Genomic DNA, 22,607 nt, shown 5'->3' with positions numbered 1-22,607 from the left:
TCCTGTTTTGAGACGTGTGCAAAAAGATGTGTGTTTGTCAAAAGGTGTGTCTTTTCTACTACAATGAACATACTGCTAAAAAACCCCCCAGCTAAAACCAGCCTAAGCTGGAACAAATCATACAAATCATTCTGAAATATACTTATAGAGAGTGTTAATTACTTTTAAAAGTAATGCATTTAAATAGTGCGTTACTTTTGCATTACATTTTCTCATCTTTCTCATTGGTGTTATTTAACTCTTGCATGCTTGCATCATGTTCTGAGTTTGCATTTAACATTTTTTATTTATGTAGAGGAATACTGATTCTGTTTTCTACAAGTGAGATTATGAGTAAATGCACAATGATCACGTAAGCATCATGTTTTCACAGCACACACAACCCCTCTGCACTTCTGATTTTATTTCAACATGGGAACAAGAGAGCTGTCAGTCAATAAATGGGAAAACAAAGTAACTAGTGTTCCTTTGAAAAAGTAAATTAAAAACGAATGCATTACTTTACTAGTTACTTGAAAAAGTAATCTGATTACGTAATTCACGTTACTTGTAAAGCGTTACTCCCAACACTGCTTACAGATTTTGTAAATCAAATGCAAATGAGTTGAAATCTGATGATTTTAATCGTAATACACAGTCATACAAACATTTCCGTTTTTCCACACCAAACACAATAAAAGCAATTTTGACAGTCGGTTTTTCCACACTGTTTGAAATTTTGATTTAATTCTGTCACGGTTGGGTTAAGGGAAAAACACAAGGAAAGGGTAAGATCCAATAGCAGGTAAGGTTTATTGCACAAACAGGTAAATACAAAATAAAACTGTCTTGAGAGACAAACCAAACAAAAAGGGAACCGGATGAAACGGGGAACTCGGAAGAACGAGAAGGTAGAGGAAGTCTGGGGGAACGAGAGCATGAGACACATAGGGTAAGGACTCCATGATGACAACAGAGAAAGACAGCTCTATAAAGGGAAACTAATGACAGAGTATTGTCAACACCTGTGCGATTCTAATTGGAGTGCAATTACTGTGAAGACACAACCAGACTAGCGGAATTAAAGTGCCTATGGTGAAGTGCCTAAGGGGAAGTGAGCTCACTAGGGAACACCCAGGAAAACAAAGACTGGCAGCGTGACATTACCCCTCCCCTACGGAGCAGCTACCAGATGCTCCACCTAAACCCAGGAAAACCCCAACAGAAAAAGAGGCAGGAGGGAGGTGGAACGGCGGCGGACCAGGGGGAGGGACGGAGGGACAGAAAACAGGGACAGGAGCAACCAGGAGAAATGGAAAGGTGCCACACAAAACAAGGAGTCCAGGAGGGAGGCGGACAGGTGGAGGCTCAGGGGGAGGGAAGGAGGGCCAGACTAAACTAAAAGGAATAGACAGAAACAGAACTCAAAAAACACAAAACATAAGTCCATGAAGGACATGTTGAGGCGTCCACCAGGACGGAGCAGATGACCACCACAGCCGTGTGGTCAAGGCCAGAGCCCTCCAGGGCGGAGCGGAAGACCACCACGGCCTTGTGGTCAAAGTCAAAGCCCTCCAGGGCGGAGCGGAAGACCACCACGTCTTTGTGGTCGAGGCCGGAGTCCACCAGGGCGGAGCAGAAGACCACCACGTCCTCATGGTCACCGCCAGAGTCCCCCAGAGCGGAGCGGATGACCACCACGTCCTCATGGTCACCGTCGGAGTCCCCCAGGGCGAAGTGGTCTCGGGCACTGCATCGGGAACGGCCTCCGGCACCGCATCGGGAAAGGTTTCGGGCCCCGCCTCGGTCTCCAGAACCGCAACGGACACCGCCTCGGCTTCGGGCCCCGCCTCGGCCTCCGGAAAAGCATCGGACACCGCCTCGGCCTTGGGCACCGCCTCGGCATCGGGCACCGCCTCGGCATCGGCCTCTGGAACAGCCTCGGGCACCGCCTCGGGCACCGCCTCGGGCACCGCATCGGCCTCTGGAACAGCATCGGGCTCCGCCTCGGCATCGGGCACCGCATCGGCCTCTGGAACAGCATCGGGCACCGCCTCGGCATCGGGCACCGCATCGGCCTCTGGAACAGCATCGGGCACCGCCTCGGCATCGGGCACCGCCTCGGGAACTGCATCGGCATCGGGAACAGCCTCGGGCACCGCCTCGGGAACTGCATCGGGAACAGCATCGGCATCGGCCTCTGGAACAGCATCGGGCTCCGCCTCGGTATCGGGCACCGCATCAGCATCGGGCACCGCCTCGGCAACAGCATCGGCCTCGGGAACAGCATCGGGCTCCGCCTCGGCATCGGGCACCGCGTCGGCCTCTGGAACAGCATCGGACACCGCGTCGGCCTCTGGAACAGCATCGGGCACCGCCTCGGCATCGGGCACCGCCTCGGCATCGGGCACCGCCTCGGCATCGGGCACCGCCTCGGCATCGGCCTCTGGAACAGCATCGGCCTCGGGAACAGCGTCGGCCTCGACCTCTGGAACAGCATCGGGCTCCGCCTCGGCATCGGGCACCGCATCAGCCTCTGGAACAGCATCGGGCACCGCCTCGGCATCGGGCACCGCATCGGCCTCTGGAACAGCATCGGGCACCGCCTCGGCATCGGGCACCGCCTCGGCATCGGGCACCGCCTCGGGAACTGCATCGGCATCGGGAACAGCCTCGGGCACCGCCTCGGGAACTGCATCGGGAACAGCATCGGCATCGGCCTTTGGAACAGCATCGGGCTCCGCCTCGGCATCGGGCACCGCATCGGCATCGGGCACCGCCTCGGCATCGGGCACCGCCTCGGGAACTGCATCGGCATCGGGAACAGCATCGGGCTCCGCCTCGGCATCGGGCACCGCCTCGGGAACTGCATCGGCATCGGGAACAGCCTCGGGAACTGCATCGGGAACAGCATCGGCCTCTGGAACAGCATCGGGCACCGCCTCGGGAACAGCATCGGCCTCGGGAACAGCATCGGCCTCGGGAACAGCATCGGCCTCGGCATCGGGCACCGCCTCGGCATCGGGCACCGCCTCGGCATCGGGTACCGCCTCGGGAACTGCATCGGCATCGGGAACAGCATCGGGCTCCGCCTCGGCATCGGGCACCGCCTCGGCATCGGGCACCGCCTCGGCATCGGGCACCGCATCGGCCTCGGGCACCGCCTCGGCATCGGGCACCGCCTCGGGAACTGCATCGGCATCGGGAACAGCATCGGGCTCCGCCTCGGCATCGGGCACCGCCTCGGCATCGGGCACCGCCTCGGCATCGGGAACAGCATCGGGAACAGCATCGGGCTCCGCCTCGGCATCGGGCACCGCATCGGCATCGGGCACCGCCTCGGCATCGGGCACCGCCTCGGGAACTGCATCGGCATCGGGAACAGCATCGGGCTCCGCCTCGGCATCGGGCACCGCCTCGGCATCGGGCACCGCCTCGGGAACTGCATCGGCATCGGGAACAGCCTCGGGCACAGCATCGGCCTCGGGCACCGCCTCGGCATCGGGCACCGCCTCGGGAACTGCATCGGCAACAGCATCGGGCTCCGCCTCGGCATCGGGCACCGCCTCGGCATCGGGCACCGCCTCGGCATCGGACACCGCCTCGGCATCGGGCACCGCCTCGGCATCGGGAACAGCCTCGGGCACAGCATCGGCCTCGGGAACAGCATCGGGCTCCGCCTCGGCATCGGGCACCGCATCGGCCTCTGGAACAGCCTCGGGCACCGCCTCGGCATCGGGCACCTCCTCGGGAACTGCATCGGGCACCGCCTCGGCATTGGGCACCACCTCGGGCACCGCCTCGGGAACAGCATCGGTATCGGCCTCTGGAACAGCATCGGGCACCGCCTCGGCATTGGGCACCACCTCGGCATTGGGCACCGCCTCGGGCTCCGCCTCGGGAACTGCATCGGGCTCCGCCTCGGGAACTGCATCGGGCTCCGCCTCGGGAACTGCATCGGGCTCCGCCTCGGGAACAGCCTCGGCCTCTGGGACTTTCTCCAGGCCTTGAGGGACGGTCGACGCCTGTCTCCTCCTCCTCCGTCCTCCACGATGGCGAGTCGGCGGCACCTTGTCTGGAGACTCAGGCGTTGAGTCGTCCATCTTAAGCTGTGGCTCTGGGCTGGCGACAATCCTGTGCTGTGGCGCTGGGCTGGCGGCCATCTTGTGCTGTGGCGCTGGGCTGGCGGCCATCTTGTGCTGTGGCGCTGGGCTGGCGGCCATCTTGTGCTGTGGCGCTGGGCTGGCGGCCATCTTGTGCGGTGGCGCTGGGCAGGTGGCAGTCTTGTCTGGAACTTCTGGTGTGGTTGTTGCATCCCACTGAGCACGATGGTGCAGGTATTTGGTAAACCCCCAAAAGTCCAGGATCTCTAACCCCTTCATCTCCCATTGAGGTAAAGGATCATCCAGGCAATTATTAAACAAATCTTTAAGTGCTGCATCATTGTAACCTAACCCGACTGCCAAAGTCCAAAACAATTGCGCCAGGCCACCCACCTCGCTTCCCTTTTGATGAAGGGTGGTTAAGTTCCGGAATCTCCTCCTCCGTTCCTCCATGGTGGCTGGGGAACAGATTCGAAATCTCACACCGCTGGATCTAGGCATGATGGAGTCCTTCTGTCACGGTTGGGTTAAGGGAAAAACACAAGGAAAGGGTAAGATCCAATAGCAGGTAAGGTTTATTGCACAAACAGGTAAATACAAAATAAAACTGTCTTGAGAGACAAACCAAACAAAAAGGGAACCGGATGAAACGGGGAACTCGGAAGAACGAGAAGGTAGAGGAAGTCTGGGGGAACGAGAGCATGAGACACATAGGGTAAGGACTCCATGATGACAACAGAGAAAGACAGCTCTATAAAGGGAAACTAATGACAGAGTATTGTCAACACCTGTGCGATTCTAATTGGAGTGCAATTACTGTGAAGACACAACCAGACTAGCGGAATTAAAGTGCCTATGGTGAAGTGCCTAAGGGGAAGTGAGCTCACTAGGGAACACCCAGGAAAACAAAGACTGGCAGCGTGACAAATTCATGACGAATGCCTGAAATGTCTCAGATCGAACATAATATCTCCCGCTAACCAGCTGCCATCTCACACATCTATAGCAGTGAAAAACTGGTGTTGTGCTGAATTCCCTGCCGACTGTTATTGCCAAGTTATTGCTCCTTCGTTAAAGCCGCTATCCCAAGCCCTACCCCAAACCTAATACCTATATGGAGCAATATCGGCACAAGACCCTGGATAAATAATTACTATAAAATCTAAGACCATAATTTGTAACTGCTGTTTGATCCCAAGTTGATATTTTTAAAAAGTGTATAAAGTAAATCTAAGTAATGTTACTGCATTCAAACACACCTGAGCATGCTAATCAATGCCAATGAATGTCTTTGGGATCATTAGAAAATCACAGGCAGGTGACTTTGACCAGGGTTGGAGCTAAACTCTGCAGCGCATTGGACCTCCAGGGCAAGATTTGAGGAAGGGGGCTCTAGTTGATATAACTTGCATGATGTACTCAAATTGTGCATACAATTATACAATTTCTTTGAGTTAATATGTGCATCTGATGAATACGATTCTCTTACCAATCCATCACCCTGCCTTGGCTTCAGCATGAGACTGACACCTAGTGGATGCTCTTTATTATCTACAGTACCTACCTGTTTTGCACACGTCTCTTAAACAAAAGGAAACCATTTTTTTCCTCTCCATATTACCGATAAACGAAACCAATGTAGACTATAGATAGTTGTTGCTCTGTCTGAATGTATGTGGAGTAAAATGGCAGAAGCTAAAATTTCAGTGGCTAAGGATCAGTTAAGATGTTCAGTCTGTCTGGATCTACTGAAGGAACCAGTGACCATCCCCTGTGGACACAGTTACTGTATGAACTGCATTACAGACTTCTGGAATAAAGATCATCAGAGGAGAGGTTACAGCTGCCCTCAGTGTAGACAGACCTTCAGTCCAAGACCTGCTTTAAACAAGAATGTGATGCTGGCTGAAATGGTGGACAACCTGAAGAAGACAAGAACTGCTCTCAGTTATGCTGGACCTGGAGATGTGGAGTGTGATGTCTGTACTGGAAGGAAACGCAAAGCTGTAAAGTCCTGTCTGGTGTGTCTTGACTCTTACTGTCAAACTCACTTTGAGTGTCATGAGGAATCTCGTTCAAGTAAGCGACATAAACTAACTGATGCTGGACGATTCCAGAAGATGATCTGCCCTAAACATGACCGACTGCTGGAGGTTTTTTGTCGAACTGACAAGCGTTGTGTTTGTTTCATGTGTGTGATGGATGAACACAAAAATCACGATACTGTTTCTGCTGAAGCAGAGAGGACAGAGAAACAGGTATGCACAAAATAAGTAAATTACCAATTTTTTTAAAATAAAAAAGTAAATAAACAATTAGGCATCTATGATGAGATTATTAATATTAACATAGCCTATTTGAAATATCTGGAAATCATTCAAACCAACTGATGATAACTCATAATCTTTTCACACTAAAACATGAAAAGATTTCTAAAATGAAGATTTCTAAAGTGTACATTTTTTTCCATGCCTCAGAATCAGGTTGGAGAGATAAAAGGAAAATGCCAGCAGAGAATCCAAGAGAAACAGAAGCAGCTTCAAGAGCTCAAAGAGACTATTAAGACTCACAAGGTGAGACTCAGACTAATCTGGTTAGTGTTGGCACACACTGAAGCCCACTGTGGCTAACAGACTGATGATCTTATTGTCTGTGTGTCGTAACAGAGCTCTGCAAAGGTGGCATTGGAGCACAGTGAGAGGATCTTTACTGAACTGATCCGCTCCATTGAGAGAAGTCGCTCTGAGGTTACACAGATAATCAAAAATCAGGAAAAGGCTGAAGTGAGTCGAGCTGAAGGACTCTTGGAGCCACTGCAGCAGGAGATTGATGATCTGAAGAGGAGAGATGCTGAGCTGGAGCAGCTTTTACTCACAGACGATCACATCAATTTCCTACAGGTAACGGAGACTAACAGCACTGTTGTCCTAAGCAATGTCTTTTGACTGGAGTGTAATATTATAAAACTATTATCTGAGACACTAAAATAATCCATAAAAACATATAAGTTTTGTTTTGTAAATAAAAAAACAGTATACACTATAGTATACACTGACAAAAATTAATCAGTTTTTGTAATTTTTGTCATTTCCAATTTTACATTTGTCTTTTATATTCACACATAGATTTAAAGCAGATTCTTTTTTACCTATAGACTAGAGATTGAAAAAAGTGTATAGAACGTGTGTAAGTGTCAGTTACTCAGATAGCATGGGCCTGAAGAGTCCATGAGAACATTAAGGAAATTACTACAAATTAAACTTACAAAATGAACACAGTACAGAGACTGCTGGAGTTCAGACTGTGAATCGACCAATGCAGGGACCACATAACACAAGTCTAGAACATAAGTGATGATCATCATTAGCCCATGCATACAAACTCACACACTCAATATTTAGATTTTAGAAATAAATTAAATGTAGGCAATGTTAAATGTAACTTTTGTAATTCTTTATTTTCAACTTGGGACACACTCAGTTAAAAAATGGACTCCGCAAAACAGTAATTTAAGTTACATTAAGGTAATATCATGCAAACTGAAACAAAGGGTTCACAAAATATTTGTGTAGGATTATAATATAATTACCCTTAATGGATAAAAATTTTTTTTCAGGAAAAGGGTTTTAGAAAAAAATATAATTATCATCAGTGGACACGAAAAGACTATGTAATGACCCTAAGGAGTTTAAAAAGCCCTGTTGCTGGACATAATATAGAAACACTAGATTAATTTGGAAAAATAGGTGCAATAAAATATAGGGGAGGACGTTGGTAATGAAGTTTTGGTTTCTTCTTATCTTTGATGTTTCTGTATTTATTCTCTCTAGAGTTTCCAGTCTCTCTCTGAACCTCTGGAATCTACAGGTGTTCCCAGAGTTGCTGTCAGTCCTGTCCTCCTTTATGATGATGTGAGAAGATCTGTCTCTCAATTGAAAGGAATACTGGAGCTGTTTTTTAAAGAGAAAATAGAACGGATATTTGGTCGAGGTACAGTGACAGAAACAGCTGCTTTCAGAAATTTTATATATATATATACTGTATATAGTAACAATGTTAAAGAAACTGGAGAATAGTAAAATTCAATATGGAAGTAATACTTGTTTCATATAATTACTATAATTAATGATTAGATTTATTCTAATTACATGTGTTTATTTTCTTAGTTACATACATCAACATTTTTTCAAATAATGAACCCAGGACTAGGGAGGAATTCCTACAGTGTAAGTCACCATGAACACACACACACACACACACACACACACAGAGAGAGAGAGAGAGAGAGAGAGAGAGAGAGAGAGAGAAATGGAGAGTATGATAAAAGTTTAAAAATGGATCAGATAAAACTGATAAATCAGAATCAGACATGCTATATATACTAATTTTAAAAATAGGCTTTATATATTGTTCAAGAAAATATGTAGTAACATTAAAAATATAATGACTGTGTTAAATAACGTGTTCAATATCCTGTCTCCTTTTCTGAAGCTATAGTAGACCACATATTTTTGATTAAGGAGACACATAGTTAAATGAAAAGGTTATATGGCAAGGCAGAGAGCTGCACGGGTCCGATTTTGTAAATCCGCACCCGCCCGTATCCGCGTGCTTAAAACCGCATCCGACCCATTTTCCGACAGCAGCACTAATTAAAATCCGCACCCGACCCGACCCGCTTAAAATAGAACAGACACCCGACCCGCACCCGAAATCAAATCAGTTAAGCCAATCACATTAGACACACTTTTTTATTTTATTTAGTTGCCAGGTCATACAGAAGTTATTTATGGAAAACTCTTTAAAAGATTTTGATCAATTTTTGATTAATTTTGATCAATGTTTTATCAATCAATTGCCCGTATTTAATAAATAAGAAGCAAATATATAGCAGAAAATGTAATAACCTTAGTGTAATTGACAGAATTACTAAAAAATATTTTGCTAGCTAAAAGTTAAATATTTTTTGTGTCAGGCATGCATGAATGTCTATTTCCCTCATATTAAATATGAAACGCATGTGGACTGATATTTTTCCAATGTCTAGACTCCTTTATTAATGGAGTATATAAACAGACGTTTCAATATATTGGTATTAAATGCTTTTTCTGAGAATTTATATTTCACGTTTTTACTGCAAAAATATGTGTTTACCGTCGAAATACGTGCTCTTTGGTCCATCAGTGCTTGAGTCACTGATCACATTAGAATAAAATATCTCATAATAAAATACAAAATTTACTGATTTATGAATGTATATGCATAGTTCTCATCAGTCGGAAATAAAGATAAACGCTTTCATTTGTTGTATTTTTGATCCTGAAACAAAACAGAACAACAAAAGAGCGAATCATACCACCGTCTGAGGTTGTGTTTCAAGTCGAACACACTCATTTTTAAATCGTTCACAGCTGAGCATCGAACGTGACTGTTTTGAACCCGTGTTTCCCCTGTGTCCGACCCTACCCGCACCCGTATCCGATACAGTTGGATATTTTTCACCCGTTTCAGCCAAATTTGCGCGGGTACCCGAACCCGTGCAGGACTATGGCAAGGTAATAAAGTTTTAGCAGCAAATGAAGTAAACGAAAGAGAAAGCAAGAGTTTCATTTTTATATTCTGTTTAATTACTGACATCCCTTCAAAATCAACAAACTCAGACTCATACAACATGCATGTACTATACAAACTGAGATACAGATTCAAATTAAACAGTCATCATTAAAATTAAATGTTCATTTTCATCAGATTCCCATCAGCTCACTCTGGATCCAAACACTTTGCATAAACAGCTTTGTCTGTCTGAGGAAAAAAGAGTGGCTACATATACTCAAACAGAGCAGCCGTATCCAGATCATCCAGACAGATTTGACCACTGGCCTCAGGTGTTGTGCAGAGAAAGAGTGTATGGACGCTGTTACTGGGAGGTGGAGTGGAGTGGTGGAGTGGGAATATCAGTGTCATATAAGACCATCTGCAGGAAGGGAGAAACTAAAGATTGTTTATTTGGATATAATAATCAGTCCTGGAAATTGCAGTACTCTCAATCCTGTCACTTATTTTTGCACAATAACATAAAGACTAAACTCCCTGTATTCCCCAGCTCCTGTAGAGTAGGAGTGTATGTGGATCACAGAGCAGGAATTCTGTCCTTCTACAGTGTCTCTGACACAATGACGCTCATCCACAGAGTCCAGACCATATTCACTCAACCGCTCTATCCTGGGTTTGGAGTTTATGGATCAACAGTGAAACTGTGTCATCTAAGAGAGTAGACAGATATTTTACAAATGTTTTTTTTTTTTGTCCATGATGCAAAGTTTGAGCCACAGGACGAATCATACACAGTCAGAATCTCTCTTTTTTTGTTGTTGCTTTTTAAAAAGTAATTTTAAGTAATTTTTTGTTGTGTCAACTCTTTTTGTGTGTGCAATAAACATATACAACAGTTACGTCTGGTCCTTGAATCTGATTGGCTGAGAGTCTTTTCCAGCCGTGCAATGTGGTATCACCACAGGAATCTTTTCACAGTTTGTATCACTCTGCTTACAGCATTTTTCACAGCGTGTGTCATGGCAGACGCCCAAATCCACTATAAAAGCTTACTTATACTACTGTTGTTGTGTCAAGGAATGTAGTTTTAAGCAGACTTTAACAAACAAACTCACTTTGAGCTTTGTGAGGCTTTTTTGCACAGGTAAACGACACAAGATAACTGCGGCTTATAGTCAGGTGCGACTTATTTATCAAAATTCATTTTGACATGAACCAAGAGAAATGAACTAAGACAATTGGACCAGGAGAAAACATTACCATCTACAGCCGCTAGAGGGCTGTACTGCTCAGTGCTCCTGTAGTCTACACTGAAGACACAGAGCGCTCTCTCGCGGCTGTAGACGGTAATGTTTTCTCTTGGTTCAAAATGGATGCGACTTATACTCAGGTGCGACTTATAATCCGAAAAATACGTTACATAAAACCTCAAGTATACAACAAATATTATTAATACTATATGAGAATTTTATAGAGTCCTCAATAGAGGCCCTTTTAAGAAGGATTACAGAGAAAGTTTCAGAAATAATACAGGAAAGAGAAAGAGATTCACAAGCAGAAAAAGGCTGTGGAGACTCCTAAGGTGATTTATTAACAGAGGGAAAAAATAAATGGGTTGGGGTGATGAGGATGGATTTGGATTCAATGATCAGTCCCGGAGACTGTACTGCAACTGTCCCTCCAAATATGCATTCAAGCACAACAACATAAAGACTGAAGAACTCCCTGTATTCCCCAGCTCCTGTAGAATAGGAGTGTATGTGGATCACAAAGCAGGAATTCTGTGCTTCTACAGCATCTCTGACCTCATCCACAGTGTCCAGACCACATTCACTCAACCGCTCTATCCTGGGTTTTGGTTAGATCAGGGATCATCAATTAAACTTTGTCGTCTAACAAAGTAGATTTTATCCTACAAATAATGCTGTCACATCACAGCTCTGAGCTGAAAAACAGATAACAGTGAGTGCAATTTATTTGCTATTTTACATGAAAACTTAAAAGAATCTATGAGAACAAGATTCACAATAACAACAAGTAATTTCAGTTCCCTTTATGCAATTAAATTTCCGCTTGCTCAAATATATACATTTGAAAGAATTTACAGTATGTATATATATATATATATATATATATATATATATATATATATATATATATATATATATATATAATCATTCTGTTCTTTTGATATACAGATCTGCTTTTTATCAATACCTGTAGTCTGAAATATAAATATATGTTACAATCCAAACATTGTTTTTTTCCCCTCATCAGAGTAAACGACTTCAGCATGATTGAACGTGAAGAAAAAATACCCTTAATCTGAAAGATGATGGCAGGTGTACGTTTCCAGTTTAAACTGTATTCATTTGAACTGTCATAGCAATAGTTAGCAGTTGTTCTGGGTTTTCAACATATATATTTTTAAAGAGTTTAAAAAAACAAACAAATAAGAAATTACTGATAAATTTAGGCTGTGATTAGTGTTCCCACACCTTCTCAGAAAAATCAAACATTTCTAAACATTTCTAAATGATAATGTTATACACCTAATGCTATGTATATGCACATGCAAAAATGATGTGTAATGTTCAAAGTACAATATTAATTTGCATAGCACACTACTCCCACTCTGAGGTCCCTATTTAAACAAGTGCTCTACATTCTGGAGCTAGACATGTGTTCTTTACTTTGTGAGCTCCAGCCAAGCCAATATTAATACATTTAATATTCCTCTACATTTGCATTTTAACTTCTATATTTTGTACGTTTTTTTTTTTTTTTTGTAATCTAAAAAGTTTCATATTAGAATCACAGTCTGCTTATAATCAACAGCAGACAATAAGATAAAAAAATGGCTCAGCTTTTATCAACATGCTTCTTAGTTTTTATATCAGTGCAACTGGTGAGTATTTGATTTCATATTAATTTGAACGTGTAATCTCATATTAAATAAGTGCTGTATCCGCGACATGTGTAATATGCTGAATATATAATCTGTGTAGGTCAAATCCTCTGGTGTGTTTGAGTTGAAAGTGCACTCTTTCACAACCACCAGCAGCAGTGTGTGTAAACAGTCCAGAGACTGTCAGGTTTTTTTCCGTGTTTGCCTGAACTACACACAGGACGTCATATCATATAGACTGGCATGTTCTGATGGCACTGGACTGACAGGAACATTGAGCACAGGCCAGAGCTTCATCAACACTAGTGCACCAATAACTGTGCCTTTCAACTTAAAGTGGCTGGTGAGTAGCTCAAGAGTGAACATTAAAGGAGTGCTTGATTATGGTTTTACATTTTAAACTTTAGTTAGTGTGTAATGTTGCTGTTAGAGCATAAACAACATCTGCAAAGGTACGATGCTCAAAGTTTAATGCAAAGGGAAAGGCTGGTATGGACAACAACAAGCTTCTTGTGACATCACAAACCCCGATGTGTACATACACCTTGCCCCAGGGAACATGCAAATATCCTTAATGGTAAGGGGGTGTGACTTTTCTGGATAACATGGGCTTGGCAGTTAGTGAATCACAACACACTAGGCCAGCTAACCAATCAGAGGCCATATTGCTGAGGGAGGGGCTTCACAGAACCAGGAACTTAACAGACCGTTTTAGGAGAATGGAAACAGCGAAGTGTAGAACAAAGATAAAATATGTGGAAAAAAACGAAGCATAAACACATTACACTGCACTCCATAAACACAATCAAATGTCACAGATGCTCTAAGACAACATGGAAGATCCAAGTGCAGTTTTAATGTGAGATCCAGAACAGGGATCAAAACCAGGGCAAAAAGGCATAATTACAAGCACAAGGTAATCCAGAATGCAACACCAGAAAAAAACAATCAGTAAACGAAGACAAATACAGTGCAATGCTTCAGCAACCAATAGCTCAGGGGACATGGTATATACAGGGTGAGCTAACTAGGTAAATTAAAAACAGCAGCAACAACAACAACAACAACAAACAAACAGCTGAAAGCAATGAAACATGATATTCCGTGCAAAGGGTGATGGGAATTGAAGTCCACAACAGACAATGATCAGGGAAGAGTGCCCTCTGGTGGCTGTCATAGGCACACCAGCTGATGGACGCGACATTCGAAAAAAGCTGATCAACCATCCTTTAAAAAACATTGTCAGATTGTCATCTGAGGATATTATGTTGCAACTGCTGCTTTTGGCAACTAACATCTAAATACCTATACAGGATTAGTGTACAGTAATAATAGTGAAAAGACTCTTTTAGAAACTTTTAGGCTTTTCCTCAATTCTGCCAGGAAAAGCTTCAAAGCCTTGGTCAACAGTGTCACCTGCTGATTTATAACATTTACTTTACTGGACAGAAAGCCAAGATTCATTTGTCACTGATCACGTGATTGTCTGTTTTGATATGGAATTTTAGTGAAAATTGCGCTGTGTATTTGACACAACATGCATTGGAGATACGTAACACTACTAAAGTTAAGTTGCTTGCTCTTACCTGTGACCCTAAAATGAGGCACTTATGCTCCCATGCTTCTCCTCAGCGTTTGTGTGCGTCTTTGGAGGGCGTGGTTTTGGAAAGTGGGGGTGTGTCTATTTTAATGAATAATGGAGGTTCGACATCTTAAAAATTACTGTCATTACAGGGAACAGTCTCAGTGATAATAGAAGCATGGAGTGCAGAGTCCTCCAATGATCAGCCAATAGGTACATACGCCTCCTCTTTTTGCAATTTATTGAAATACCAATTTTTAAAATGTATTTATACATTATGATTTATTTTCAGAGAATCTAAACAATATGATCGGCCACTTCGTCACCAAAACAAATCTTACTATTGGTCAGAAATGGTCCCTAGGAGAGCATCTAGCAGAGCAAAGTGAGCTACTTTTTTCCTACCGTGTAGTCTGTGATGAATTCTACTATGGCGATGACTGCACTGATTTCTGCCGTTCACGAGATGACCCCTTCGGTCACTTTACCTGTGACGACGCAGGCAACAGAATTTGCTTACCTGGATGGAAAGGCGATTATTGTGCAGAGCGTAAGTGAATTTTTTTTTTTTTGTAACATGATATGTTATAAAAGCTGCACACACACACATTCCATTAGATCAAATCTAATTATCTAATAACAAGCAAGTATAGTATACATATCTAATCTTTTATATTGTATTTATTTATTTATTTTATTATAATTTCTGGATTTCTCTCCCTCTCGTTTTTAACAGCCATCTGCTTATCTGGATGTAGTGAGGAACATGGTTATTGTGAGGCCCCCGGTCAGTGCAAGTGCTTCCTTGGGTGGCAGGGCCCCCACTGTGACGAGTGCATACTTTACCCAGGGTGCCTACATGGCACCTGCAAACAGCCCTGGCAGTGCATTTGTAAGGAGGGATGGGGTGGCCTGTTATGCAACAGGGATCTTAAATTTTGAATTCATATATTCAGTGCTTTCCAAGTGTTTTCATTTATAATGGGCCACTATGCGGGAGAAACCGCTTGAAAAAAATCCTGTTGGAATTATGGTGTCCTGTTAACAATAATAAAAAATAAAAATAAACACAACTGAATTTTTTTTTTACCTTCTTTAGGCACATAAGGGTAAGTCTGATATTAAGTGGACATTTCCACAGCAAACGTGCCTTAACAAAAGAGTCGTCGTCACAGCTGTCACAGCAATAACGTATTACTCTTATCATGGGATCTGCTGGTAGATCTGAACTACTGTACATCCTCTGACAGCAAAGAGCACCCTTCTCCGTTAACAGGCATTCAAAAATATCTGTGTAGTCTGACTGTATTTTTGCAAGCAATATGAAGAAGAAAAAAAAATATTTATAAAAGTGAATATTTAACTTTTAATAGGCCTATCCAAGATGCTTTGCCAGTGACCTTTTTAGGGATCCTGTAAGTGTGAAATGGCTTCAGATTGAGTGTCTTCCTTCCTATGGAGCCTTCAGGAATGTTTAGGTAATCGAACATTGTTTAAATAACACTTTCATTCTATGCAAGAATTTAGTACTATCACAAAATAGTTCGGCTTCAAATTACATAAATTTTAAAAATGACAAATGTAATGTTTTACCAATTGGATTACTACTTTCATTTATCCTCATTCAACAAAGTAAAGTGTTGAGTCTTTTTATACTTTGGGGACTTTATGCATGCTTTGTTGGAGAGTTACAATAGTGAAAGGATGCCTAAATTTGCTTTTCTCGATTTATTTCCCCTATATTTTGTTTTGGAAGCCAATGATTAAAAGCAAGGCACCACAAATTTAATATGAAAAATGAGCCTCACCAAATAAGTAAAACTATATGACAGTCCACACACACACACACACACACACACAGCAAATGGCTTATCAAGATCAATAAACAAGACACACCTGTGATCAAGAATGAGGACAAAAACAAAGAAACTGAACTTTAAAATGCTAAATGTGATTTTAAGCACAACAAAAAGAAAGCCTACAACATTTTTACTATAAATCTTTTAAGCAAAGCACATTATACATAAATTTTAAAGTTGACCCTTTTGAACATGAAGAAAAGAAAGTGAAACACCACACAGAGACCTTTTGAGCAAATCCATTTTATTAAGTTTTTTTACTCATAACAGTAAGAGTCAATTCTAACAATAATAAATGTGCATAAAACAAGTCTTTTAGAATGCAGCACAAATATCTTACAGCAACTATAAGCAAAGGGCAGGTGTAAGATTCCATGGAGGGCGTTAAGCATCCAAGCAAGTGCTTTCAGCAGGTAGGACCACCTGTGGTTTCGCCGTCTGCAACGGCCGACCAGCTTTTAGGCATTGCGTTTAATGAAGGAAAGTGACGCTTTGGTTTTATAGCTCTTGTGCAGCAACCTCAAATGAGTAAAACGCTGACCTCAGCGGAGGATTTGACAGTTACATTCATTTTGTTTGTTTTTTTGTGTGTGTGTGTGTGTGTGGTTGGTCCTTTCCCTGCTGAAGGCACATTACCAAGTAACAAAGCAACTCTTCTGTTGTCGTGTGTTTAGTGGACGTCTTTTGCTAGCATCTAGAGTCGGTTTAAAGGCCTTTTTAATAATTGTACTGTTCTTACGGTTATACTCAGATGGATTATCGGTGAATGTGCCTCAATTCAGGCTCAGATTCATCGATCGAGATACTTGATTTACACTATGCTGTAACAAATGATAGTTACGGTACTGTGAGAAATTAACTTATCTACGTACTTATCTATAATGAGAATTTTACTGTTAATTTTTATTCTTCATGCAGTTATTTATGTCCATCATATGACAAATACTGTGTTTTTGAAGGTGTAGTATCTATTTTGTAAACAAAACCGAATTCCCCACAGTGGAAATCATGACGAGTCGGAGTGTACTGCCAATTTTTGAGACTCTCTGTACGTGTCGGTACTGTATGCAGGCAATGCGGAGCTTTATATATATATATTTTTGTTTTTTTGATGATGGCCGGAAATGATAATAAAATAGCTGTGCCATATTTCTGCAAGCATCATTTGTTAGCTGGACTATTACTCTAATTCTTAAATTATCCTAAGAAAATTTCTCATAGTTATAGAATCTTTTATTATTCAAAATAAGATCTCAATATTATACATGTTCCTTTTCTTTTCTTTATATTGACTATGTACAGAAGTGCAAAAAGTCAACCTTCGTCCCTTAAGTTATGGCTCTCTCTCTCGTTTGCAGCTCGAGGCCCGACCCTGTGACCTCCCTCCTTTGTTTTACATTTTTAAATATTCAGAAATCTCCGGACACAAGTTGCTGCTCATTTTGGCCTGACATTGAGGGATTTTCTTATTTTTTTTGAAATATCACAAGACGATTTTCAATTCTGAAATGCATACAGTAGAAAATAACTTATTTTACTCTAGCATGTACCAATTGATACTTTAACCAGCTAATTGTAGATGTGGTCTTGATTCGACACAAAATAAAGGGTTAAAATATCAACCTTACCATAGCTACAAAATAAACTCTCTTTCTGTCATTTTCACTCTTTTTTTTAAGACAAGATAAAATATTTTGTTCAACAAATTCAAAACCAAAATCCTTGCAATTCAAACATTCTACCATGAAAACTAACATGAAGAATTAAGTATACAACACTACTACATAAACATTATGAACTTAACATGATGTAAAAGAAAGTGACAGTAAGAAAAACAATAATTGATTTCCTACATTCTAAAACAGTTCTATGACAATATTGTCAAATACAAAAAAAAAAAAAAAAGATCTTTATATGCAACACATATTTCTAACAAAAGCTTTGAAACAGAGTGAGCGTTAAGTGTAACGTGATTAATATACACATAAAATAAGTGTGAAGAATAAAATCTCATCCGCTGTAATTTACCATTTGTGATTGAAAGAATGTTTGGGTGGGTTCAAACACTGATATATAAGGCTTTAGTGAAGAAACGGCAATGGCATGCATCCTTTCAAGTCTGTGCACCTAAACCAGGCTGAAATCCAGACTCAAGTGAACTTGAGCCGAGAAACTCGGATTCATCCGTTTCCTCTTGAGTCTGGTAGTGACACTTAAACCCTTGCGTCTGTTTCCTGAATTACAAGCAGCCTTGTACGTGAAACAAAGCTATACAAATTATTCACCTTCCGTGATCAGTATACCCAGTCAACAAACATTTAAATAATAATAAAAAAAAAAAATAATTAAAAAAGAGGAAAAAAGACTTTGGCACAACTTAATGTTAAAAAAATGTCTCATTATATTCTCCTTTCCTCTTTTACATCATCCAGCGGTTATGAAATATTCAAAAAACAAATCGAAATCATCGCAAGACAAACCCTGACCCACTACTAAACTCATCTTTCTGTGTACCGAGTCTCGAACTCACAATCTCTAAAGAAATACTCAAGCAGTGCTTTTTCGGCATCATTTTTAGAGTCCTCACTCCGTTACGGTGAAGACTGGAACGCAATCGCTCGTTTCTCGTTTCCGTGCGCGACCTTGACGTTCTCCTAACGACACACGTGACTCTCGATTACCGCTTTAATGCAACATTCTCTCGATCAAGGCAATATAAAGAAACAGGGCATTAGGAACAAGGCAACCCTGTTCTCATAGGAGTCAAAAAGGCTTCATAGTTCTAAAAGGCCTAATGGATGATCTACAAATAAAAATGGGCACGTTTCATAAAAACCCCACTCACTTGTGAAATTATGTATAAAAACAAGCGCTGTAAAAAACATTAATCTCTGGTAAACATAATAACACTGTTGATATAACACTCTAGATCGGTGTCTGAGATTCAGCCGGTGGTTATGGTACATAAAGCTTGCAAGAATGAGCTTCTGAAAGGTCTCAGGCGATCAGTTTCTACCCAAAACATTCATCTGTCAATCTCGACTCTGCGCTTACAATCTAGTTTGACTAAAAGCCAGAACTAAAGATACGGAAAACGACATACATTGAATTCATTTGCTGGATGTTTTGTTCCATATCGACTTTCAGTTCGCTTTTCAATTCAAGGTGCACCTTTTGTAACTTTGTTAACCTTCAGACAAATTTTAAGAAAAAAAAATAAAATAAAAATCAAGGTGTGAATCACAAAAAAAATATCTCTTGGTCTACTAACATGCCAAAAACGGTTTTAAGTCAGATATGAAAATTAATTTTTCTTTTAATCCAGCTTGAGAGTAAAAATGCCATCCTATCTGACATAATGATGCAGTTCACTCAAATTCTACACATCATGTAGAAGGACATTCAGTTTCACCCTAATAAAACCCTACTTTCATGGATGAACAAATTCTAATCTTTATCATATATTCTATCCGGCGGTGATCTTGACGTTAAAATTTTGAAATTTGCCTTTTGGCCGGGTCATCAGCACATTCCTGTGATCTGAGGAAAAGCAAAAAAAAAAAAGAAAAGTATTTAGAACACTTGAGAATAAATATTAAAGTGAGAGTTCAACCAAATATGACAATTCTGTCATTAGTTCAATTATTTAGAATGTTGAATGTTGAATTATTTCCCAAACCATTTCAAGTTAAAAAGTGCCATAAAAGTAATTCATGTGACTTTATCATTGTATTCTAATACCAAATTTACACAAAGCAACTAGGTGTCCCCACACAGTTGAATGCTGCACAGAGGTGGCATGAATGCATTTACACAGCATTGTTAATGACATACTGTTCTGTTATACTATGGGCTGAGGTGTGTCAGAGCAGGAATAGAAAATATTTTGGAGAATGCTGGTAACCAAACAGTTGACGGTAGTCATTGACTTCCATACTTTTCTATAATATGAAAGTTGTTATCTACCAACAGCTGTTTGATTAAGAACATTCTTCAAATTATCTTCTTTAGTGTTCAACAGAAGAAAGAAACTCATATAGGTATGAAACGACTTGAGGGTAAGTAAATTATTTAAATGAGATTTTTCATTTTTGGGTGTACTCAATTGAACACATGATAGGTAAAAAATTGATAGCCTGAATGCACTGTAAGTCGCTTTGGATAAAAGCGTCTGCTAAATGCATATATTAAATTTTGAATTTTAATTTAATTTACTATCCATTTAACTAAGCTGTGTAAAGATACATTAAGTGTTCTGAAGCTTTATAATAGCTTAGTGTGGTGACCAGACTGAGACCTGCACATTAGTTTCCTTTTTGGAGCTTGACACACATGGTCACTATGAAAATAACTTCTTCAGAATTGTGTTTTTGTGTTCTTTCATTATTTAAATTCTTTAGAATTTTGTTGAAAAATAAGAATTTTGGAAAGTTATTTTCCATACAGTGACAGTTAATAAGTAATCTTCATAAAATTACCCCACCCCCAAAATAAAATGAAATAAAATAAATAAATAAACATAATACAACTTTTTCAGAATTTTCCTTTTATGTTCTTTCAAACAAATAACCACATACGAGTTTGGAATAACATGAGGGTAAATGAGAGTAAATAATGAGCAAAATTGGGTGAGGTTTTGCTTTAAATCAAACAATTACATTTAAATTTCTCAAGACAGGCAGGGCCCAAATCCAACAGTTTCTGGAAAATTTCAACAAAAAACACTTACTGTTGTGGACTGGAACTACATCTGCGTCAAGTACTTGTGACTAGTCAGATGCTCTGCAGATATTATTGGAATCTGAAGATATAGAGAGAGAGAGAATGCATAAAACAAGATTCATTATGACTTTTATTATTTACAAAACTCTTTTCAAAGACTAAATATTCTCCCTCACCCTCATTCCCTCCCCATGACAATTAAGAAGAGAATGAGTTAAACACAACACAAATTAAGAAATTCAATTCCAGAAAATGATGAACCATTGCTTATTAGTAGTATAAATCTTTCTCATGTGAGGCAGTGGATTCTCATGCACATTCCATTTTTCCAACTTGTTGACCTTCACTTTTTATTTCAATAACTGAAGGTATTCGAAAAGCTGCTTTATAATTTCTATTCATGTTTTAATCCATGGACAATCTTGGTCATATTTGTATATTGTAATTCACAGCAAACCATTTTTTCATTGTAATGCTATTCTGTGGCCTGTAACGGCATTTTGTATTGTCTAGCTTTCATATGAGCAGAATTAAAGCTGGTGGAAAATCTGGTTGTTTCTTTAATCAGCCAAACAACAAATTGAAGCGGGGGAAAAATAAATGAATTAACCTTTACAGTCGGAAAAGATGTACCTGAAGCAAAAGACTCAGAAAAACTACCTCATACATACCAATTGCATGTATTCGTTGGTAGTCAGCTTTGATAGAGAAGAGTCCTCAAAATAAAAAAGGACACAAAAAAACAATATTAAAATGCTATTTATAACCGTCACATATAACAATAAATGGTACTGTAACGGTGCTTAAATAGAAATTTCTATTTTTTTCTTGCGCTTCAATTACATTTTTACACAATTTTCACAGCGCTCAGGCAATTTCAGACTAATTTCCAGTGCATTTTGTGCATAAAACCTGTAGGGAAGATACTTCAAACAACTCAGTTTACTTATGCATAGCTCTGTCTTAATTCCCCATTCACTTGTTTTTCACAGCCAATGTATGCAATGAGAAAATTCCAGGTCAAATAAACTTTCATTGTGAATCTGTTGTTTGAAGTACCACAAAAAGTGCACGACTTATAAAAAAAAAAAAAAAAAAAAAACCTGTGTAGGCCAACAAGGGGCAGAGATCACTTTAAAAGGACCCCCAGCATTCAGAAACATCCATCAGACAGAAAGAGAAAGGTAGAGAGAGTGTTTGTATGTGTGTGAGTGTGTGAGGGAGAGAGAGAGAGAGAGAGAGAGAAGGCCATAAAAGAGCAAACCTGATTGGCTGATGCAGATGCGAAGGGAACACTTGTGGCAGATGTGGTTGCTGCGGACACAGCGGCCGGGGAAGCACCGTGCATCATGGGAACTTTTCAGAGGGAAAATGGTATAAGCACACATACAGGGAGTGTGGCCAACAGGTGCACAAACACAATGAGTGAGTGGACACAGAGGGGTATGGAAAGAAAAGTGAGCATTGAGGGTGATACCAGCAAACGGCAAATCAAAAGTGGTGGCAAGAGAGATTGTTCTAAAGAAGACATAAGGGCAGGTAAAGTGTCATATGAGCCAAACACATCAAGAGCTACAAGGAGAAGGAAACAAAGGCATGGCATCTCATAAACGTGGTATTTAGGTTTCAGCTTCCATGTGCATACTACTTTAACATTTATTTTACCCTTCTCATATTTTCTGTTATCTGAACATCATGCTCAACACTGATTATCTGAGCAACAAACAACCGCAGTGAAAAAGAGTATCAACTACAAAGTGTTAAATTCAGTGTGAGGAGTTAAAGGGATAGTTTAACCAAAAACGGAAATTTTGGCATTATTATTATTCACCTTCAGGTTATTCTAAAATTCCATACTAATATGTATGTTTGTATATGTGTGTGTAAATATACTTGTACTG

At 41.0% G+C, this 22,607-nt stretch overlaps 3 protein-coding genes across 52 annotated transcripts in view; 2 read left to right on the top strand and 1 right to left on the bottom strand.

Annotated features, from left to right (window-relative positions):
* The first annotated feature begins 5,674 nt into the window (after window positions 1–5,674).
* Window positions 5,675–11,554, top strand: LOC127935443 (tripartite motif-containing protein 16-like protein). 2 transcript variants are annotated; one of them, XM_052533323.1, is made up of 7 exons: window positions 5,675–6,340; window positions 6,560–6,655; window positions 6,749–6,982; window positions 7,913–8,072; window positions 8,249–8,308; window positions 9,831–10,264; window positions 11,441–11,554. In XM_052533323.1, exons 1-7 carry the CDS (start codon window positions 5,756–5,758, stop codon window positions 11,537–11,539), a joined length of 1,668 nt encoding a protein of 555 aa, XP_052389283.1. In that variant the 5' UTR covers window positions 5,675–5,755; the 3' UTR covers window positions 11,540–11,554. The 2 variants fall into 2 exon arrangements, with proteins under 2 accessions (XP_052389283.1, XP_052389274.1); XM_052533314.1 differs by lacking the exon at window positions 11,441–11,554 and having other exon boundaries at window positions 5,677–6,340; window positions 9,831–10,525.
* A 749-nt stretch (window positions 11,555–12,303) lies between these two features.
* LOC127935742 (delta-like protein C) lies at window positions 12,304–15,198 on the top strand. Its single transcript, XM_052533875.1, has 5 exons — window positions 12,304–12,543; window positions 12,644–12,886; window positions 14,278–14,338; window positions 14,418–14,675; window positions 14,862–15,198. Exons 1-5 carry the CDS (start codon window positions 12,493–12,495, stop codon window positions 15,065–15,067), a joined length of 819 nt encoding a protein of 272 aa, XP_052389835.1. The 5' UTR covers window positions 12,304–12,492; the 3' UTR covers window positions 15,068–15,198.
* Window positions 15,199–16,211: 1,013 nt separating this feature from the next.
* Window positions 16,212–22,607, bottom strand: part of LOC127935459 (muscleblind-like protein 1) — a 50,392-nt gene continuing 43,996 nt past the window's right edge. For 34 of the 49 annotated variants that reach the window (XM_052533381.1, XM_052533591.1, XM_052533354.1 and 31 more), the window contains 4 exons: window positions 21,971–22,062; window positions 21,378–21,422; window positions 20,714–20,785; window positions 16,212–19,524 (listed from right to left, as the gene is read on the bottom strand). In XM_052533381.1, the coding sequence (XP_052389341.1) occupies window positions 20,729–20,785; window positions 21,378–21,422; window positions 21,971–22,062 (194 nt within the window). In that variant the 3' untranslated portion in view covers window positions 16,212–19,524; window positions 20,714–20,728. The remainder of the gene's footprint in view (window positions 19,525–20,713; window positions 20,786–21,377; window positions 21,423–21,970; window positions 22,063–22,607) is intronic. The other 15 variants (XM_052533566.1, XM_052533507.1, XM_052533668.1 and 12 more) reach the window with 1 other exon arrangement.

This window comes from Carassius gibelio, chromosome A2 (genome assembly GCF_023724105.1).
Source record: "Carassius gibelio isolate Cgi1373 ecotype wild population from Czech Republic chromosome A2, carGib1.2-hapl.c, whole genome shotgun sequence".
NCBI classification, from domain to species: domain Eukaryota; kingdom Metazoa; phylum Chordata; class Actinopteri; order Cypriniformes; family Cyprinidae; genus Carassius; species Carassius gibelio.
This window is presented reverse-complemented; position numbering and strand designations above follow the sequence as displayed.

Bases quoted from the DNA above. Each gene is read 5' to 3' on its own strand.
- LOC127935443 (XM_052533323.1), top strand. From the start codon at position 5,756: ATGTGGAGTAAAATGGCAGAAGCTAAAATTTCAGTGGCTAAGGATCAG. The intron at 6,656-6,748 runs GTGAGACTCAGA...GTGTCGTAACAG, and splicing joins AGACTATTAAGACTCACAAG to AGCTCTGCAAAGGTGGCATT. The intron at 8,073-8,248 runs GTACAGTGACAG...TTATTTTCTTAG, and splicing joins AGAACGGATATTTGGTCGAG to TTACATACATCAACATTTTT.
- LOC127935742 (XM_052533875.1), top strand. From the start codon at position 12,493: ATGGCTCAGCTTTTATCAACATGCTTCTTAGTTTTTATATCAGTGCAA. The intron at 12,544-12,643 runs GTGAGTATTTGA...TAATCTGTGTAG, and splicing joins TTTTTATATCAGTGCAACTG to GTCAAATCCTCTGGTGTGTT. The intron at 12,887-14,277 runs GTGAGTAGCTCA...CTGTCATTACAG, and splicing joins CTTTCAACTTAAAGTGGCTG to GGAACAGTCTCAGTGATAAT.